At 32.8% G+C, this 22,082-nt stretch overlaps 2 protein-coding genes across 2 annotated transcripts; one reads left to right on the top strand and one right to left on the bottom strand.

Annotated features, from left to right (window-relative positions):
* Positions 1–3,837: 3,837 nt before the first annotated feature.
* LOC108223780 (uncharacterized) lies at positions 3,838–14,081 on the bottom strand. Its single transcript, XM_017398199.2, has 11 exons — positions 13,823–14,081; positions 13,508–13,569; positions 10,418–10,554; positions 10,178–10,236; positions 9,946–9,969; positions 8,297–8,379; positions 8,134–8,198; positions 7,892–7,941; positions 5,064–5,165; positions 4,372–4,431; positions 3,838–4,174 (listed from the first exon to the last, which is right to left on the bottom strand). The coding sequence occupies exons 1-11, from the start codon at positions 13,823–13,825 to the stop codon at positions 4,037–4,039; spliced, it is 783 nt and encodes a 260-aa protein (XP_017253688.1). The 5' UTR covers positions 13,826–14,081; the 3' UTR covers positions 3,838–4,036.
* Positions 14,082–20,055: 5,974 nt separating this feature from the next.
* Positions 20,056–21,731, top strand: LOC108220131 (uncharacterized). The gene is made up of 2 exons (XM_017393808.2): positions 20,056–20,470; positions 20,986–21,731. Exons 1-2 carry the CDS (start codon positions 20,163–20,165, stop codon positions 21,470–21,472), a joined length of 795 nt encoding a protein of 264 aa, XP_017249297.1. The 5' UTR covers positions 20,056–20,162; the 3' UTR covers positions 21,473–21,731.
* Positions 21,732–22,082: the final 351 nt, after the last annotated feature.

The following is a 22,082-nucleotide window of genomic DNA, read 5'->3' as shown; positions in this document are numbered from 1 at the left end:
AACAATTGATCTACTAGTGGAATTTCTTTTTGGCTGGGTAACTAACCTCACCCGCGGTTTTTTGCCTCATTTTGGGGTTTTTCGCTTCACCAATATTGTGTCTCAATTTATTTTTTTCGTTTAATTACTTAATCAATTCTCTTAGGATTCACCCAAAAAAAATTCGTTAAAACATCTGGATGATAGACCTACACACAAATAAAAGCATGTTTTCGCAAAAATCAGCAAAATACACACAAAATCTGCAGATTCAATCCATATAATTCGACTCCTTTCAGTAGTGAAGATTACAACTATTAACAAAGAAAATCCTGAAAATAGCAAACTAGTTCCTAATAACTCTGACTCGTCATATATCAATAAACATATAATCATTACCTATTCCAAATATATATTTGAACTAAATCAATTACAAAAGCACCTCCAACTATAAAGAATCCTTATCTAAAAAAATATAGAGGTTGTGTAAAAAAGTCCAACTCCAGTAATACATTCCCCTTGTCTATACAATTTAGTCAACTTCTTGCTGTTCGACTATATTTTGTCGAACCGCTACAGACTTATAAAAAATAAAAAGTTTTCGCATCATTTATTACCATATTGAAGTGATATATTCTATTTATAACAATCTAAAATATTAAGAACATACTATTTTTGAAATATAGCCAAGGAATATAGCTAATACCACGAAGCAAAATATCTTACATGCTCAATAATTTTACATAACGTCCTACAAGTCCAATTTAGCCAACAAATTTTAGCTAATACCGTTGGAGATGCTCCCACTAACTTATATTTACAAATAAATCTATATATTCTTAATTCTTGCTGATAAAAGATTACAAAAATTACAACTTTTACACTTCCAATTCAAATTCTTCTTGTTTAAAGTGGTGTTTATTTTGGTCATTTTATTGTCAAGGGTTACCCAACTTCAACCAGCTTGGTACCTGTTTTACAATTTGTACTATCATCTGGTATATTTTGTATAACCCTTATTATGTATGGATATGAACTCGGGTCTACTGTATTGTGTTAGGCCTCAAATCATGATAGAAGTGGGTGAATATGGTGGATACAATCAATTTCGAATTAAGAACACAATACAAATAAATCAAAACTCAATTTTTATTGAATGATAAAAACTATTACAATAGGAATAAACTCCTCTCTCCAAGATGTATGAATATCAGTGAGAGCTGTTAGGTTACTTACAAAAGAAAGATGGCAATAAAAGCAAGCCAATCTTTATATATGGTACCTTAAAGATATGGTACTCAGAGCAAGTCCAACAGCTGCCCTATTTAGTGTCTTAAGTCATAATATAGGGCATTTGATGAAAAAATTTGATCCAACAGTGTCCTAGTGATGCCCTATATCACTAGGACAACCCATTCAAGCCTTATTTTTGAGGCACTCTCTCTCCTTGCCCTATCCTATATTTTATAATAAATTCTTACCAACACTCTCTTTCTCTCTCTATTTTATATTATGTTTTAATGATGAAAGTGAACTTTTAATAATAAAATATTAAACATATAGTGAAAATAAGGCACATTGTTGGAGTTGAAGTTAGTAGAATATGTCCTAAACTACTAGGACATAATTTTTTATATTATATTTAGGGCTCCAACTAGGACACTGTTGGACTTGCTCTCAGTGGCGGAACCAGAGGGGGGCTAGGGGATGCTAGAGCCCCCCTAACCTCGAAAAAACAATGTATATTTTTTTTTTCAGCCCCCGCTGAATTGGTGTGATGCTGAATTATAAATGTCATAGAGAAGTATTTTATACAAACACCTTAACTTTTCTCTAAAAATAATATAAACAATCAAACTCTTAACTATTTAAGAAGTAAATTACACAATATCTCCAACAATATTCCCTACATGCGCTTTCTATCTATATCTGCTAGGAGTTTGTTGGAGTTCATTTCATCTCTATATTCTTCAAATTTAGGCTAAAGAGCCCATATGAATAATCTTTTGGACATGCTCTCAGCCTCTCATAAGTCATACACACACATTGACACTACCCTAACTCAGTGGAGTTCTTTTGATGAAAATTTTCTTCGCAATTACTAATGATTTGTCATAAGCTTTACAACAAAGAACTCGAAATATTATAAATACTATGACAATGATTCGAAGTATGAAAATTAAATTGCAGCTATTAAGTGAGAAAGAATGGGAGACATTTTTAGAAGATGTTCAGTGTTATAAAACTTGTTTACTAATTACCTTTTTATTTAACAGTTTATTGATCTTATTTCCCAAGAGATAGATAACCGTTTTACAGAAGGAAACATAAAGCTACTATTTTATATTTGCTCTTTGGATCCTAGGAATTAATTTCCTGCCTTGCACAATTTTATCCAAAGGATATCTCTTTACTAGACCTGGAGTTATCAAATGAGTTAGACAAGTTTATCTATGATGTGAGAGCGGATAAAGATTAATCCGGACTTCAAAGTATAAGAATCTTTCTGTCATGACGATTAAGACACACAGACATACTGCTTATCTCTTAGTTTATCTTCTTGTTGAGTTAGCTCTAGTTTTACCTGTTGTCATTGCTATTGTTGAGAGAGTTTTTTCTGCTATAAAACGATCAAGACTTATTAGCGTGATAGGATGAGAGATGCATGATAGTATGATGATATATATTGAGTAAGCTATTTATGCAAGTATAGATGAAAAAATATTTCAGCCCCCCCTAACTTTTACTCCTGGTTCCGCCACTGATGGTACTTAATTTGAATGGCTATATAGATACGGTTATATTTTTGTAAGAAATAAAGGTGAAGTTTTCATGAAGATACAATTCGTGGAAGGAGTTTGATTACCTGTCACGATGAGAAGACTTCATGAACAAGGAAATAACTTCATCTCCGTCGACTTTGTAAAACATTATCTGACACTTTGGAACATAAGGACCAAATATATGAATCTAACTCGCGTTGACATAAGGTATTACTTTTTTGAGAGCATGTCTTATGTTATTTTTAAATGAGTTCACAAGAGTCGTCAATATTTAAATAACTTGTGAATTTATTTAAAATTCTAGTATCTCTTACTTATTGCTATTATATTTGATTAACATGTTTACAATGTTATATGCATATGTGGTAGTTATATGTCTTAGCATAAGTGAATTTAATTTTTGATGCATGACAATGCAATGACATATATCTTCATGAATTAAATGATTTGACATAATATGTAGCATGATTTTACTGTTCGCACACATTTTAAGACGCTTATAAAATATAGTTCCATAACTTTTTTTGAGATTTTCTTTTTGTGTATAAAAATTCAAACATCAAAATTTTATTTAAAACAAAAAACATTAAAAGATATTTTATGAAACTATATTTTCAAGGAGCATAAAAATGCTTGTTCAACACTCGTCGTCAGGATGACTACCTAAGGTAACTACCTAGAGGGAGTATTAGTTATCGTCTAAAATGATAATATGCATTTTCTCTGCATTTTCATGAAAACAAATTTGGAAAATCGACCAAAACAGACGATCAATTCCAACTTTCTAAATTCTGCCTTGTAACTCGAAAGTCGACAATTCTTCTCAGCTGATTCAAACTTGCAAGTGAGGAACATTCTGAGCCCAGCTAGACAGGTCATAATCGAAGAATAAATTTACGCATGTTAGCCTCTACCCCCTTCCAAAAATCCTGACATGTATAGCTATCTTCAATGCATGGTCCAGAAGTATTTCTAGGAAGTCCAATATCTGGAAGCTTCTAACATTTCTTGACTTTATGCAAAGAGAAAACTTGACAGCTTGGGAAAAAAACAAAAAATATTTGACAGTATGGGGTAAAAAACAAAAAAAATGCAACCAGCTTTAGTAGTCCTTAAAATAAAGATCTCAATCCACAGATGTAATCTTCCCAGTACAACAATTTTTACATATACTGCAGCAATACTAAGTAAAGACGGAGTCCGAATGTGAGCAAAACAAATGGTCTGAATAAAAGCTTGAAACATACAACACTATCCCCAGAGGCCAGAGAGAATCAACGTTTCTGGTTCCAATCATTATTTAATAGGTCCTTCTGTATTACGCCAGTCTCAGTTAAGAACTCGACAAATTCATCGATTAAGTATGGCCAAGCACCTTCAGAATCATAGTTCGATAATGCAGGGCCTACCGTCTGCATCAGAAAAGAATAAGTTAGCTTTAGTACAACAGAGGTATTTGATACTTTGCTTTGGTCATCTAAAGTGTAGCAAAGGAAAACCATGCTTCATGCAGTGATGTAGTTGGTTTTTTAGATCTTAATATAGAAAATACGCCGATATACAGAGTAGCATAACATCTTTAGGCATATAACTTAATTGTCTTTCTTACCCTCGCAAACTCCAGCAGTTGAGACCATGTATCCCGGGAAATAGCTTTATTGTGCCGTGCCTGAGTTTCACCGAGGCACAAATCAGTACTTAACTAAATAAGGAATATCTTAAGCAGATGAAGACGAGGATAACTGAGAACTGTTTGAATAAAAACTGAAATGACTCATTTATTACCAAAAAATATTTCTAGTGGTCTCAGAGGAACAAATGGGCATATCACATCAGACAGATCCACGGAAAAGAATTAGAATTTTAGTAGGAAACTAGAAATATAAATTTAGGTTTTCAGGCAATAAACAAAAGATTAGCGTGTGAACGTCCTACTAGAAAGGTCATTTACCTCGAATTAAAATCTACCTTGTACCTTATTAGGTTCTCAAAAGTACAAGTCAATACTGTAATAGAAAAGACAATTATTGCAAGCACAGGGACAATGATTGCCCTTAAAACAATTCATGGCAGAGGCCTATAGAGGTCTGGAATACGATTCTTCATCAATAAAAAGAACAAGGATGTAACATAATATTTCTGAAATTGATAAAAATTACACCATCGTCCACATTGCACAAAATTTATACAATAACACAAGTCCTAGGAATCTCACAGCAATACTAAAGTGAAAACGAAAATATCATGTCAAACCATCTGGCATTATCATTAAAGAGCACAATTATAATAATATTAGGCTACCTGTAAGAATTGACACCAATGATCAACAAATGGCCATTGTTTTTCTGCAAAAAGCAACTGCCACATCCCAATAGCTGTGTCCAGAGCTAAAGATTTTTGACCCTGCAGATTCACAGAAGAACATAGAGCAGTCATAAATTGCAAGCTAAGAAGGATTAATATTTGGGTCACCAGCCATAACCCATGTAGGATATTCAGACACGTGATTGGACACGAATTCTTCCACAATCCTAATTTTGAATTTTGATTTCCAAAAATTAAAGTAGAAATCTGACTAGCTTTCACAAAATGAAGTATTAATTTCTATACTAAAAGCAAGTACCGATACCCATGTTCATTTCTGCATAAAAGAATAAATGAATAAATACTTAAATTTTTGTGTTTTAGATGAAGAAATTATGCATGTAATTCAGTTTGCATACATCTTTTGGGTTTGTTTAAAGGTTTTAGTACGAGTACAAAAATTATACATAGACCCGGCAATTTCGTAAACGACAAGATTGAACGGCACGAAAACGACACGAAAATTTCGTGTTTGTGTTTAAATTTTTAGTGCACGACACAAAAGTACACGAACATAAAAGTACACAGACTTAATTTCATGTGAGTTTTCAGTTTACCCATCGGGTACACGACACGACACGAAGTACACGATATGATTAATTAATTATTAATTATAATAATAGATAATAAACAATAAATAGTACTAACATGATTTATCATATATAATTTAATTGTAATAGTAGTTTTTATAGATAACATAGATATTAATATCAAATAATATATAAAATTTAATTAAATATCAATTTTAAAATATTAAAATGTAATTTAATATTCTATTTTTTCGTTACGTATATTTTTCATGTATATTTCATTTCGTGTACATTTCGTATACTTTTCATGTTCAATTCGTGTCGTGTATTTTTAAGTACACAAAAAATTCGTGTACTTTGTGTCGTGTCGTGTTATTTCGTTTTTTTCGTGTCGTGTTCGTGTTTTGATTTCATGTACACGAATTCATTTGAAATTATATACTTATAACTGTCATGTCCCTCCGCACCCTAGTCCCATTTAACATTTACCAAATTCTCGTATCCCCGCACTACATAGCCACACCCGTATCCTTGGTTCCTAGATTGCGATATACTTAGAGACTCGCGTAATGAAAGCAAGTCTAAAGAAATTCAACTTCTGGGTATAAAACCATTCCTTTGACCATATATAGTATACCCAGAATCTAGAGCATCCAACTAAATTCTCTCCTTACTATATAGGATATATAGGATAGGATTTTCACCAACTTCGAATGCTTTTAGACGTGTTTCTACTATCTAGATGACATATTGCCTTGTTACAATTCAAGATTCCAATACAGTTGCTGACCAAGAGCCCGTTTTGAAAGTTTTAAAATAAGTTACTTATGACTTAAAGTTCAATATATTAACTTTAATCAAAAGTGATTTTAAATTGGATGTGTCTTTATGAATAATTTTACTTCAAATTAATTACATTGTTAGGTAAATTTTAAGTTGAAGCAACTTTTGACTTGGAAAAGAATATTTTGTTTTGTGTTTCTCAGTATCCTGTTCTAAAATAGTTACAAGTTAAGATTATTATATGTAATTTACTTCCAATGCATACAGATTTAAGGCTCGTTACAATGTAGTAATTACTACACTAATATAAAACCAGAACTTTAGGTAAAAGAAAAAATGAACACCACTTGATACTACTAATAAAAATTAAAAGCTATTAATTAATGAACAATTAGATGAAGGTTTGGAAAGGTAAAAGAGAAATTACGGTCATACAGGCAAATATAGAATAATAAAAAATAAGCTGTATGAAGAAAACCAAGAAGTAGGGACGGCAACAGGTAGGACCGGATTGGATTTTTGAAATATCCAAATCCAAACCCGAAAATTCTATCATGTCCAAATCCAATCCATCGGGTTTCAGACCGGATTCTGGTTTGCCACAAAACAATTTACATATTTTTTGTAAATAAGCATTAGTTTAAAACTTTAATCTTAAACTTCATAAACATTAAAATTTACACAATAATTTAAGACTTTAGATATTACAAACCAATATATATGTATGCATATATGTGTGTATATAAATACTCCCTCCGTCCCATGTGATTGTTTACGTTTACTGCTTGCACGCATTCTGAGGCTCATTTTGAGACTCCTATAAAGTATAGTTCCATAATATTTTTTTAATTTTTCCTTGTTTTTGAATAAAAGTTTAAACGTCAAACTTTTATTCAGGGAAAAAAATATTATGGAACTATACTTTATAAGAGCCTAAAATTACGTGTCAAAAAGTAACGTAAAGAACCTGTTGGGACAGAGTGAGTGCATGTGTGTATATATAAATACATATGTGTGTGTGTCTATATATATGGAAACGGGTCCCCAACCACCAGTGGATAGGGACAGATTTTCAGCCACCAAATCACATCCATTCATTCCTAACATGCTACGGTGGGCTTGGATCAGGTTTTGGACTTCAGGCAGGGTTTTGTTTCGAAATACCTAATACCCAAATCCAAAAATTCGGGTTCGGCAAGATCCAATAAAGTGGAAACGGATCGGGAATTTGTCATATCGAATTTTTCCCTAACGAGAAGTTCTTCTCCGCTACTTCTGGCTTATGGGCCAAAACTAAATTTAAGCACATTTCAAAAGAGGGTATCCATTCCCATTTCCAAACACATCATTTCTTACTGTAAGCCATGTGGACTTGGCTTAAATGAATGCCAAACACACTCCAAAGTAAATCAGATAATTATAAATTACATAAGTGATGAATAATGTGCATACCTTTTCTTTAGCCCAGCCAAAAGCAAAAATATAGATCTCACGAAACTTTTCTGGAAAAACAGATGCAAAGATAAGTTAGTGAGTATTACTATTTTGTGTTACCATCTTTGACCATTATATGAGCTATAGTATTACTTATATACCTTCTACAGATATAAACATCTAACAAAAAACATTGCAAATTACACATAAAATATTCCAACTTGTGTACAATTTATGGACAAGATAATTTATGCACTCACGTTCGTCTTTAAGCTCAGACCTCATAAATGGCAATCGCTCACGGAACTTCTCCAGTGAATCTATTCTGCCACCATAATGAACTTCATAAGACTACTGTCAGGCTGATTAACTTATTATAACCTAAATGTCATGGGAAAACAATTAAGCAATTTAATGAGCTACCCAAGAGATTGCAATCCGCCAACAAACTCCTGCTTGGAGAATTCACACATAGTAGCAGCCTTCATGTGCCATGAAACAACCAACTACAATAATGCACAAACCAATTTAGCCGGAGAAGATTATAACAAGTTTAAGTTTATTATAAAGTAAAAGCTGATACTTTGAGGTCACATAGGACTAAAGAGAAGATACACCATCCATGAGGTACATAAGATTTATATCAATTATTTACCAGCAAAAATTAGGCTGAATGACTAACAGGATGCACAAAATCCAGAACATTAATGAAAAAAAAATCTCATACTTATTATTGGGGGGCGGGGGGAATCTGTATAGCAACTGTAGTATATGCAGCAATACTCTTGTAAATTAAGTCAGAGAACCATAAATGATGAAGGTAATTACTAGAAAAATATCTTACTAGTTCCAACAATAAACAATATGACTAGTGACCCGTGCAAAAATAATTATATAGCACATGAACATCAAACAGTTATTTGTTTGCATCAGCCCTAACCTTGTACAGTATTTAAAAAATTATTATATGTATGTGAGCTTAAGCATGTCCTTAGTCCTATAAATCATAGAGCAGAAACCAGAGTGGTCGCTGCTCAGATTAACCACCAACACAAGTAATTTAGTCCTTTGATACTAGATGTAGATGGCAATGTTCACCTATGTAACCATAAAGGCCTGACTCTTGGCACCAACTTTATCAAAGAAAGGGCTATTGTACAACATCATCATTCTAAAAATATATATGCATAACATCCCATCATGAAGCAAATATTTAAATCCAGCTATATAGTTCTCATAATATAGAGATGTATGATTAAAATCATTTGCAGGAGGTCAAATGGTGAAGAGAGAAAGTGATCACAGAGGACCTGGGATGGAATGCACGAGGGCAAGACATATGATAAGAACTCTCAAGTCTCAAATGCGACATATCAGGGCAATAGCACACTTTAGGATTGAGAGCCACCGCAGACAGGGTGGGGGCCTCATGGTGGATATCAGTTGGGAAAGTAGTGTTTGTGTACACTAATTGCGTGCACAATAGCTAGTACTTCGGATATCTCTACTTTTATATACAGTCTTTTTTCCCTGTATTCATCATTTCCAAAGAACCTTTTTATCACAATATTGACTTTTGTCTTGATGTCTTTCTTAACATTTCCTCAAGAATATTTACAATCCAAAAACTTTCAGAACTTTTCCTAAAGTTTCTTAAAGAGAGGGGGGTCTTCTTCACGAAGAGACAATCTCTACTCCTACATAGGAGTAGGTTCTACGTACATCTCACCTTCAGACCTTCCCAAACCTACTCAATTGGAACATATCTGGCAACTGGTAAGTTTGTTTCGTTTGGTCTGCTTGTACAAAAGATTCACAACACATTTAAAAGTTGGTCCTATATCAAAACAAGTCATTATTTCCTTGACAAATACATATTGGGACCAATTATAACATATAATTCCGATCTAGAATACAGGGACAGCTTTAGAATATATGAACATTATATAGCTTCTTATTAATAATAGTAATGTTTTAAGCATAGGTAATAGGTGACTTCCTTAATATCAATTCATCTGTTGCAAACATTGTGTGCAATTAACAAAACAAATGCAGAGACAGGGCAGGCATACCATCACAATGTCTTGAGGGTCCACCTGCAAGAAAGCAGAATTCACATGTCATTAATATTGAGATTTTGAGATGCACATAGAGAACCCATAACACAGTTACATCAAAATAATTTTGAGTTTCTTTATATATACTACCAAGTACCAACATGTATACTATGCACTTAATAAGGTTGCATGGGATTAACTGATTAAGTGACATATGATTAAAGTAATTGATCTTTGGTGGACTTACCTGCAAGTCACTGCACAGGAGACTTATTCCATCGGCCATAATCATGTCAGCATATGGATCTGTCAATACGTCAAGATTTTTCTTAAGAAATTGATTTATGTGCAGGTATTTCATCAATAACAACTTACTAAGCTATAATGTATTTTATATATATATATATATATATATATATATATATATATATATATATAGGAAACTTAAATATCAAATAACAATATACAGATGAAATTAAAAGCTTGCCCTTGTATTTGTTGTAAAGTTCCTCCAAATGTCTCATATCAGTATATGATTTAGGCTGGGGCTGGCTGTAAAATACATCAAATGCTCCTTCCATATGCCAATCACTTGCTTTCAAAGACTGAATTGAAACTTTCTCACTGCATCAAAAATTAAACGAAAGAATAACTAAAGTTCATTAATTCAAACAAAGAGGGGGAACGAAAGCAAAAGCTATTCCATTGCAATAACTAGCAAAGCAGAAAAAAATTACATATCATCAGTTCATTATATAATACTCATGTTCAAAAGACCTTTTCGATAAAATTTATAACATGACAATTTAACTATTAAGCATACTCTTTAGTCTCAAGCAATTAAATTACGGAATGCATTGCTTCTTCTAAACTACAGTCAAACTACATCCTGCACACACATTGTATCTCTCCTATGTAGAAATTACTATCCTATCAGGTTGATTCCAAAAATTATATATCCAAACAGCACTACGTATATTTTAGTACTGATTACACATAAGAAAATGGGTTAGGAAGATAGCATGGTTATTGCTATATACTAATTCAAAAAAAGTGTTCTGTTTTATGCCTTAAGTTGGAAAATGCTGGGGCTTTAAAATTAGCTAAACATCTGAGGAGTTGCAGATCACAGGACTAGACAACAGATTGGGCTCAGCCTAGTTTCTTCTTTTCAATTTTATATATTCTGACAACTCTTACATTTGTAGTGAGAGGCATTCAAAATATAAGGAGAGGTAAACAGCAGCCAATATAAGCACACAAGTGCTACTCAATTTTCGTTTTTCAAAACAGAAAATTCGTCTAATCACGTATCAACTTGCACGCTGTCTCCTCTGCTTGACATGACCACAATCACCAAGTGCAAAAGGAACTAGTACATCCAAAATGTTTTAATTTTAAGCTTCAAACTGGCATGTTTACATCGCACTTTATATTGGTTGCGAAGGAGTGAGTTTAGACAAACAAGATTATAATTCTAATGCTAAAATCATGCACACACTTGAGAGGAAGTAGTTCGAAACTGGAAAGACACAAGGGGGTTCAAATTTGACGGTCAAAATCTTTTCAATTTATTAAGAGCCGGCCTATTTCACTAGTTCTGATATTAACTAGATTAAAAACATTAAATAAAATAAACTCCCCCATTTTGACTGAATTTCCCCTGAAATAAGGCATGCTCAAAAATTAAAAAGTTTAAACAATTGTTTATGAATAAGAATCATGACATAAACAAAGGAGGATCGAAGGGATGCGCGACAAGCATGACCTACATGATTCAGACAATTTAATATTTACATTCTATGCAGACAAGAATCAGGCAAGCTTTCAGTCGTACTTTATTTGTCTTTAAGATGATGTTATATGTTTCACAGTCCCACAGTTACTGCTACTTGATGCAAAGCAAGGAATTCAAATATTACAATATATATTACGAAAATATTTAAAAAATATATTTGATTGTAATATATTATGAAGTTAATACATATTAAATACATAGATTATTTAGAATGGTCGTATAATAAAAAAAAATAGGTATGCTCATATTTACTTGTGGCAGTAGAAAGGTATTGAGAAGCTTATATAGATTAGGAGTCACTTTCTAATTATTTAATTATTAAGATCAAAAATCTGGTCATTCTCCTATCTCTAAGTTGTTCTTGATTATTATTTCCGAGGTATATTGACATGAGAAGTTATGCTATTCTTCTAAAAACCTTCATTTGCAATTAAATTACCCCAAGTTGTGCATTTTAACATGTTAATCCACTAAAGTCTGTCGTCTATTGTTTTTTTTTCTAATACTTGCTTTATGTCACTGCTTCCTATTCCTTGCACTATATGTGTGTGTGTGTGTGTGTAGCAGTTGCTCAAATAGAAACCAATAAAATAGAAACTAAAATACAAACCAAGAAAAACCACGCCTATATGACATCATCCGCCTCCTTTATGACATCACTCGCTCCCATATGACATCACTAACCTAGAGCCATCCCCGCCCCCACTCAATCCACCCCGGGCTCACTATAGTCTCGCCAAGGATCTGGTCAGGCCTTGGACAATCTTCAGACAGCCCATGAGCACAAACTTGGCCCCAACCGACCCTAACAAGCACTGCACATATCCTATCTAAGCCACCTCGGAGTCCATTGCGACAACTCTTCTCATTTCTTAATTGCGTTGGTTTGTATTTAGTTTTAATTTTAGTAGTTTGTATTAGAGTAAGACCTTATATAAATATATTTATATATACACACTACCGTTATTTATCTGCAACTGACACATCAAAAGTTTGGTAGTTCATAGAATGTCATTGGTCCGGAAAGATAATAACAATATAAATCATCCGATAATCAAAATATAGACTTCTTAAGATAAGACGTAAAATATAGATGAGTTATCCTTTCATCCCGGATAAAAATGATACTACTCCGTCCCATCCAATTGTTTAAGTTCAAGATGGAGGGCTCGGCACGCATTTTAAGGCTAATATAAAGTATAGTTCCATGACTTATTTTTAAATTTTCGTTTTCCATATAAAAATTTAAACATTACACTTTTATTTTGATAAATAAAATGTAAGTGATGAAATTATACATTATATGAGACTTAAAATGCGTGCCTAGCCCTCCATTCCAAACACAAACAATTGGATGGGACAAAGGGAATAAAAAATATAGACTTAGATAATCTAAATTTCTATATATCTCAATTTGTATTTATGATATTATTTAAACTAATTACAACATTATTTATGTTAACTTTTTGTTTAGAATTTCTATATATGCTCATTCATATTTAGATTAACTTTGAATCTTATTACAATTTTATTTTGTAATTGCTTATAAAATTATATGTGTATTAATGTTAATGTATGCTTTAACTATATTATAATACTTTATAAGTTTTTCACTCCTATTCAACATATATATTTAATTTACATATCTTAAATTTCATCTATATCGACTTATATTGATTATAGGCCTCTATGTGATGCTAGTATAATATGAAACGGCAACTGAATTACTTAATCAAAGCAGAAAGAGGGAGGAAAAAAAAAGGCGTCTGAACTGATTACCTTGCTCCGGTGATTGTCATGAACTGCTGAACCTTTTCACGGTGGCCTCTCCCTAGCTTATTCTGCCAACAAATCGAAACATCGTATGAACACACACACGAGCGAGCACACACATATGTACACCACAATTAACAAAATACACAGACATCCACACAACTGCTTAATATCAGAATCACAATAAAAATCGTATCATAATCAACATAATAGAAGCCGTAGATCAACGTCAAGTATAGTCAATTAAAAGAGCAGAACATCAAATTAAACGAATTCGGATTAATTATGTGCGTATATATTCGTATGTATAGATAGACCAACCATTTTGAGAGATTGATGGAGAAGCAAACCCTAGGTTTGAGAGAGAGAGAGAGAGAGAGACGAGGTTTTAAGAGGGAGGAGAGAGATCAAACAAAGCGCGACAAATAAATTTATCTCTCTCTGTCTTTCTCTCTCTAGAACCCAGCAAAGCCAAGCCAAGCCCACTGGTATTTATTTTCTATCTCTTTCGGTGCCTCTTGTATTTAGCAGTACTTTAGTAGACCCCTCAGCTTTGCTTCACTCTCTTTCCATCCTGAATAATTCAGGATTCCATTCCTGATGTATTAAAGAGGATTTTAAAGGATTTCTTTTTTGCTAACTATTTAAAGGATTTTTATGATTTATGAAATTTGAGAATATTCTATTCGGATATTAAAAGGTAAAAAAATTTTGAGATTTCAAATCTATATTATTTTTAATGCATGCTACCAAAAAACCCTGTTTTTACCTATATTTTTTACCCATTAAAAATAACCGGCTTCGACCTGTTTCTCGGTTATTTTTGCACGCCTCATAACCTCATTGCTCACATCTCTATTTCCACGTTATTCTCTGCAAAAACTTTCAAAATCAAAATCACTTTTATTGACAGATTATCAGAAACATCGCAGCCTGTTATCTTATCTTCCCTCTACTGGTTTTTTCCAATTCTTTTTTATCATCCAGTTTATCCTATATTAATCACAATCTAACGTAGCAGGCATAAAGATTATATTTATAATAAGATATATTATAATAAATATCACAAAATATTTAAAAAGTAAAAATTGAAAATTGAAAGACTTGGTAAAACAAGCGAAGACTATAGATTAAAATAATTGGACACATATACATACAGAAAGTTAGATATAAAATTTAATAAAGTCTATTAAAGAATAAACAAAGAATTTCAAAAGTAATAAACAAGATTACAGAAAACACACATACATAAAAAGAAATACATGAATAATAAATCCAAATTATAAAAAAATTTAAACAAAGAAACAATATTTACACACAATACAAATGTAAATATAATACATAAACAGAGTTAAGTTCTATTAAGTACACGAAAACATTGGAGTATTGGGATAACAATCATAAATTTTTAATTTAATCATAAATAATATCTTTGATTATCCAAATTTACATATAATTTATCATATATAAGTAGTTTTAAACTTAATTATCATCAAATAATCATTAATATTTTCAATTTTAACAAGCATTAAGATTATTGTCCAGTTTATGAGTTATATTGGGACACATAGTTTCCTTTGATTTATAAAAGTAATTGTTCAACTTTTTTTTTTAACATAGGAACCCGCCTACTCTTCGGCGAGCTCACGTAATACCCTACAAACTACGTGAACCAAGGTAAACCGCACTTAAGCCGTTAAGCGGAGGCATAATCGCAAATTCTCCTTCTTTCAGGAGTCGAACCTATGACCAAGAGGATACAGTCCCCTCTTTTAACCAGCTGAACCAACCCTTGCGGGCTTGTTCAACCTTTTGATTATAATGTTTATTTTGTTGAACATTATATGTAGGTTGTCAGGTTGTCAGGTTGTCAGATGTTTACAAATATTGTAGAATAAAATAAATAAATTTAGATGATTAGATTATATTTTATCCAATTTTATATTCCAATACTTCAATATTTCTGTATGCTCCATAAAACTTGACTCTGAGAATATAACAAGCCCAGGAAGATGAATTACATATCTTGTGCTGAAATATTCTCTTCTGCATTTACTGAAATATTTAAATCAATATCATAATTCACATCTATCTTCTAACTTCTCAATAGATATTTTTATGCACATGCTCATATAATAGACGATCATCGTTTATAATCCTGTTCGGAGGGAATGAGAAGAGAGAAAAAATTTGTTTTTTTTATTGGGTTTTATATCAAACTGAACACCCATTTCGTCAAAAATTCTCACTTGACCCACCCAAAAAATTTCGGATTCATTTAAGCCACTATAAACCAAATATATATCATTTTACCCACTTCATTATTCATACTTTTTTACTTAATTATTTATAAAAAATTAACCGTTTATTTTTTTACTACAAAACCAATTCGAGTACTTTCATAATAGTCCCTGATATTTATTAAAATAATTTGGAAATTTCTAAAACAACATAGCCATGTAGTTAAAAAATATATATAGTTATAGATATAGTTATATGATCATCCTAGCTATGTTGCTTTAGAAATTCTCAAATAATTTGGATAAATACTAGGGACTATTATCAAAGTACTCGAAGTGGTTTTGTAGTAAAAAAACAAACGATTGATTTTTTATAAATGTTTAAATAAAGAGCTATGAATAGTGATGATATATATTTTGTTTATAGTGGCTTAGATGAGTCCGAAATTTTTTGAGCGGGTCAAGTGAGATTTTTTGACGAAATGGGTGGGCAGTTTGATATAAAACCCTTTTTTTATTTTTTTTTTTGGAAATAAAGATGAACTTTCATTAAACAGAGGAGTCCCTCAAAATGGTCTTTACCAAACAAACCGGGAGAGATGATAGTTTAATATGGCAATTGATTAAACAAGGTAAACTAGCAAATGTCGTGAGATACCTATTAGCTTGATTCCTAACATGGTGAATAGAAGTGTTCATCACTCCTCAAGGAGCATTTTATATTGCATAATCACTTCTCCCACCTCCAAAAAATTCTACACTACTCCTGATGCCACGCAAGACTAGCATAAAGTCAGTTTCGACCTACATCTCCCGATTTTGTAATTGCTTCGACATGATCCACGAGAAAGCCTCTCTAATTCCAATTACTTCAACTTCTAACGCTGTTGTCACAGCTTTTAGACCTACAACCCTGCTTGCCAAGAAATTCCCATTACGGTTCGTAAGCACCATTCCCACTGAGAAACTCGCCTCAGCTGAACGGAAGGAGGTATCGACATTGACTTTCAACGCTTCGGGATCAAAAGGCTTTCATTTGAGTTTTTTTTATATCGAGTTGAAGGTATTGTACAATTCTTTTATCAACTGCGTGAATATATATAAACTCAAACTGATAGGAAAAATATTATTCATCTTATCTAACACAAACATGAATATCTCATTAATGAATATGATAAAATAAAAATATTACAAATAATCCAGAGTGATAGAGCATATATTTATATATGATTTTATTCCTATAATATTAGTGGTTTGTAAATAATCGGGTTATTACTAATTGATTTTAAGGGTTTAGTGGCAGGAAAATAAATATTCCTAAAGTTGGATTAAATCAAGCTTATTTGGGCTTAATCATATGGAAATTCGGACTTTATGGATAGCCTGCGAATCAAATCTTGTTTGGGCCGTAACTTGAGTTCTGGACGTCAGAATTGGGCGATTCAACAGCCCACGCGAAGATATTGGAATTTTATACAAGTTTAAGGTGGTCCAGATTTCAATATTGAAATGGATCAGCCCAGAATCAGGCCTGAACAGCAGCCTACGAATTTCAGCATTAGAATCCAACTCGCTTTGGGATATTATTTTATTTTCTTGTAAATTAAGAAAACTCTTATATATATTAGGGTTTTGATAGAGATTAGACACAACTAACTTGTATCATATAGAATAAGGGTCCTGTTCCCTTGCAAACAGTTGCCGGGGAGCAATTATCCAACAATCAGTCTCCCAGCCGTTGGATCAACGATCCAACGGCTGGGACAAAAGAAAAGTTTTTTAGTATCCGCGCTTTTTTACCGCGGATGGGCTGGTGTCCGCTTTACTTTTACGCGGACCGACCGCGGTTATTATACGCGGATCAACCAAACCTCCCCTGTTTGAAGCATCTTCACATAATCAGTTACACACAACCCTAGTTTCTGCGTGAAACTCCCAAATTGCCGACTCTTATCCCCATCACGACGCCGTGATCTAACCCCAACTGCCATCAACTCCGACCTATCACCACCATCGCTCAAAACACGCACAGAACATACATGGCTGATGTATAAACAAGAAGAATTATCACATATTGATTTATCGATTTTACCTGTGTATTTGATCGGAATCGATTGCCTACTGATTTCCCCAATCTCAACCTTACATCTTCTACAATCGACCATGATCTCTCTTCATAATATGTGTTATGCGGATAGGCCGATGTGTCCGCTTAAAATATCGCGGAAGCCTCTCGATCCGCGGTAAAAAAGCGCGGATACTAAAAAAACTTTTCTTTTGTCTCAGCCGACGGCTGGGAGACTGATTGTTGGATAATTGCTCCCCGGCAACTGTTTGCAAGGGAACAGGACCCATAGAATAATATAGAGATAACCTTTTTAGAGAGAAAAGGGAGAGAAACACTTGTGAGAGAGATTGGAAGAAGGAGTGAAGGGATTCATCCGGACTTCGAGCACTTTCGTGAAGTTGTACTCTTCGTACTTGAATTCTTACACTCATGATTTGTGGTATGTATATATATATATATATATATATATATATATATATATATAGAGTTGGGCTCAATGAAGACCAAAAATTTTGGAGTCATTAGAGACTACAAGATCTACCGTTAAATTATATGACAATTAATGGACATGATTAAATATTCTTTGTCCTGCATTTCTTGTCCTGCATTTCTAGTTTTGTAATATTAATAATTTACACTATTCTTGTCCTGCATTTCTAGTAATGTATTATTAATATTCTTGTCCTGCATTTCTTATTTTTAGTTTTAATTCAAAACTATGTTTGTAATTTACACTATTCTTGTCCTGCATTTCTAGTAATGTAATATTAATAATTTGTCGCGCATATTTGTGATATATCTAAGTGTTATTTTGTCTTGCAACAAATTCAATTCGTTGCAGGATAATGATAATGAGTTCAGTGCCAATCATAGCAGTGTCCAACTACATCTTTGTTTTGTATGCAATTATTATTTTTATTTGTTAGGATTTCGGTGATTGAACACCAATATTATGGAATTATTATTTTATGTTATGCAACATTTAGAAGTACTGCTTGTTGTTCATTGATTTAGAAATGCAGGACAGGATAGGGAGAGAAAACAAACGTGCAGGACAAAATATATGCAGCCGTTGGATGTTTAATGATTGGATGGCCAGGATTAGGTCTCTACAGTCTCCAAATAATCCAGTCTCCATAGAACTTTCTTCTATATATATATATATATATATATATATATATATATATTTGTTTCATCTTATCATGAGTAGCTAAACCCTTGATCCAAGAGTTGGGTAGAATTCTTTGGCTTATTATGTTTGCTTAGTTGGATTGTGTTTTCTCTTGATTTGCTAATCTGTCATTGAGCTCTTTATACAATTACAGGAGTAGCTAACTTGTAATTGAATCTCTAGGACTTATAACGAATCGGGAGAGGAGTTATAATTCTAGTACATTATATGGACACAATTTGAGTATTAGATCGGGAGATTGATATGAGAATTGTGAGACATAAAATCCTTGGTTCTTAATAGTTTACAAGTGTTCTTTGATTAACTATGGGAGTGGCTTTTAATGAATAATTGTAGGCATTATAATCTACCTTGGGAGAGGATATTATAAATATTAGAAGGATTTTATAAATATTAGAAGGATTGTTTTTAGCAAACAAGAGACACAAATTAGACATTCATGATAGCCATTGAAGAACTCTAATTCTTGGGTTGTTTTCTCTCATATTTATTATATAGTTTATTTATTTATTATTTTAATTAGTTGATAATCATACACCACCAAATTCTTCTCCACACTTCTGAATTGCAAGAGATAAAAGATTTGAAATTGATATTGATATCAATCCTTCCCTGCGAACGATACTCTTGAAAATACTCGACAACACAGAGCATACCTGTATTTTGTGCAATGAATAAAAGAACAAAAGAAGCTTTTTGAAAATCTAAATTTTTAAGAATTTACTTAATGCACCCCTAATTTAGATGCGAAAACTTGATGTTTGACTTTTTGACACACAATTCTAAGAGTTTTGACTGCATACTTAAAATTATTATTTTTTTACCTTTTTTTGAATAAAAATATTAAATTTATACTTTAATTTAAGAAAAATAAAAAAAATATTAACTCTGACTATGTAATCAATGCGCTTAAAAATATGCGTACAAAAGTTAAACCTTAAGTATTTGAAACCGAGCGAGTAATCCGCAGCTGAAGTGGCGCCGGAATCGTAAATTAAATGATGAAGAGGGTGAAAATGTAAAAGTATGAGGACGATTTGAAACCACACAATTTCCATAGGAATGCAAAATTGCCACCATCACCTCAAAGACAATTCAATGCAAATCTAAACTGACTAAACCAAACTAAAGAAACACAAAACTAAAAATTTACGAGCAGTAATGGCTTTTCTTCTCCACAATCTCTCTCCACCACATGCTTTATTACAGCTTCAATCAAAAGATAAACCCACCAGTTCCATTCAAAGTTGCAGCATTTCTTCTCCATTAGCACTAACAAATAAGCCCATTTCATCGGTTACTAAGCTTGATTCTCCTCCCAGTCAAGTGGGCCAGATTAATCAAGCTTCCCCAGGTGATCAAAAGCAACAAAATGATGATTTTTATGTCAATCTGGGCTTGGCTGTGAGAACTTTACGTGAAGATATGCCTTCGCTCTTTACTAAAGATCTTAATTATAATATTTACAGGTACTTGTTTTTCTTATGTTTGTTATTTTTTGTTTCATAGCTTGGTTTATTCTTGAATATTGAGGAGGCTTTTTGTTTAAGTGTTTAAGTGGAGACCTATTTCGGGCTGCGGCTCATGCTCATTTGTTCGTAAATCTGTCAAATTAAATAATGGCGATAATAGTATACTCCCTCCGTCCCCTGAGTAGGATATAGGGGTCCCGAGGGGATCGGGACTGGAACGCGACACGCACTTTAATTTTTCTGTATAATATTTATAACTTATTTTCAAAATATATTTATTCTGTATAAAAATTCAACCGAGCGGTGAAAAAAAGTATAAAATTGAATGAGACAGAGGGAGTATAAGATTACAGACTATAAGAGTATATAAGATTAAAGGAATAAATTTTAATGGTTAAACTATTTGAGGTTGATCAAATTGTGTTGTATCATTTCGAAACTTGTTGAACTAATCGTGTTGATGGTATAGAGTTATGTTGAACATTGACAGCCCTGTCTGTTTGTTTTGGCAGGGATGATATTACATTTGTAGATCCTTTAAACAAGTTTACTGGTATTGACAAGTACAAGTTGATATTTTGGGCTGTAAGATTTCATGGAAAGATATTGTTTAGAGATATTTCTTTAGAAATTCTCAGGATCTGGCAGCCTTCAGAGAATGTAATTTTGATAAGGTGGAATCTTAGGGGTGTTCCTCGGGTACCTTGGGAAGCCAAGGGAGAGTTTCAGGGTACTTCCCGCTATAAATTGGACCGAACTGGTAAAATTTATGAACATAAGGTTGATAACTTGGCATTCAATTTCCCCCAACAGCTGAGACCAGCTGCATCCGTTCTGGATTTAGTGGCAGCTTCAGCAAGCCCGAATCCTACATTCTTATGGAGTCCAGCTGACAGCTATTCTTCATCTTGGCTGCATCTGTATAGGGCTGTTCGCGAGACTTTGGATAATGAAAGTTTTTCTTTGGTTGCTCAAGACTGCCTAGTTTCTTGTTCATAGTAAAGGAGGTACCTTTTTGCATATCTTACATATACAAGATATTACTTCAGATCCCAAATGTGTGCATCGCTTCTACATCTGTAGTTGGTATACATATATAACAGAGATACATTTTTTTAGGTTGGCTAGCATTTGTACATACTATGGATGTAAATGTATAGTTGTATAAAAAATCATTTGTTATAGATAGTAGTAACAGTATTCACATTACTTGTTTATCAACAATTCAGTCCAGTTGTTGAAATTGGTTTTTCATGTTTCCTGTTGCTGTTTTTTGGATTACAGATAGCCAGGGTAGGCTACTTTCTGTACATGTTTGATATTTGAAGTTGAAAGCATTACAGTACTTAATGGTATATCCTGGGATAACAAAAAAGCCGGGGACTTGGTATATTATGACTAAAACCTCCTAACTTTCTCAGTTAAGAACTTGATCTGGAGCTATAACGGTACAGATACTTTATAAACTATTTTAAACTAGTAGTAGTTTTAACTATTAATTAGAAGGTCACGTTGATGGTACATATAGCCAAAATTGATGGTAATCAATCTCTTGTCAGCATACAACTTGGAAGAAGGTAAATAAAATTGCTTCTTTGCGCAGTCCATG

This window comes from Daucus carota, chromosome 5 (assembly GCF_001625215.2).
Source record: "Daucus carota subsp. sativus chromosome 5, DH1 v3.0, whole genome shotgun sequence".
Classification (NCBI taxonomy): Eukaryota; Viridiplantae; Streptophyta; class Magnoliopsida; order Apiales; family Apiaceae; genus Daucus; species Daucus carota.
The sequence above is the reverse complement of the archived record's forward strand: the minus strand, read 5'-3'. Positions and strand labels throughout refer to the sequence as shown.

What these genes read in the sequence shown, in the direction of transcription:
- LOC108223780 (XM_017398199.2), bottom strand. An exon ending in ACTTTACAACAAATACAAGG is followed by an intron (nt 10,237 to 10,417) that starts GCAAGCTTTTAA and finishes ACGTATTGACAG; the next exon opens with ATCCATATGCTGACATGATT. An exon ending in ACCCTCAAGACATTGTGATG is followed by an intron (nt 8,380 to 9,945) that starts GTATGCCTGCCC and finishes GCATTATTGTAG; the next exon opens with TTGGTTGTTTCATGGCACAT.
- LOC108220131 (XM_017393808.2), top strand. Translation starts at nt 20,163, where the DNA reads ATGGCTTTTCTTCTCCACAATCTCTCTCCACCACATGCTTTATTACAG. An exon ending in CTTAATTATAATATTTACAG is followed by an intron (nt 20,471 to 20,985) that starts GTACTTGTTTTT and finishes TTGTTTTGGCAG; the next exon opens with GGATGATATTACATTTGTAG.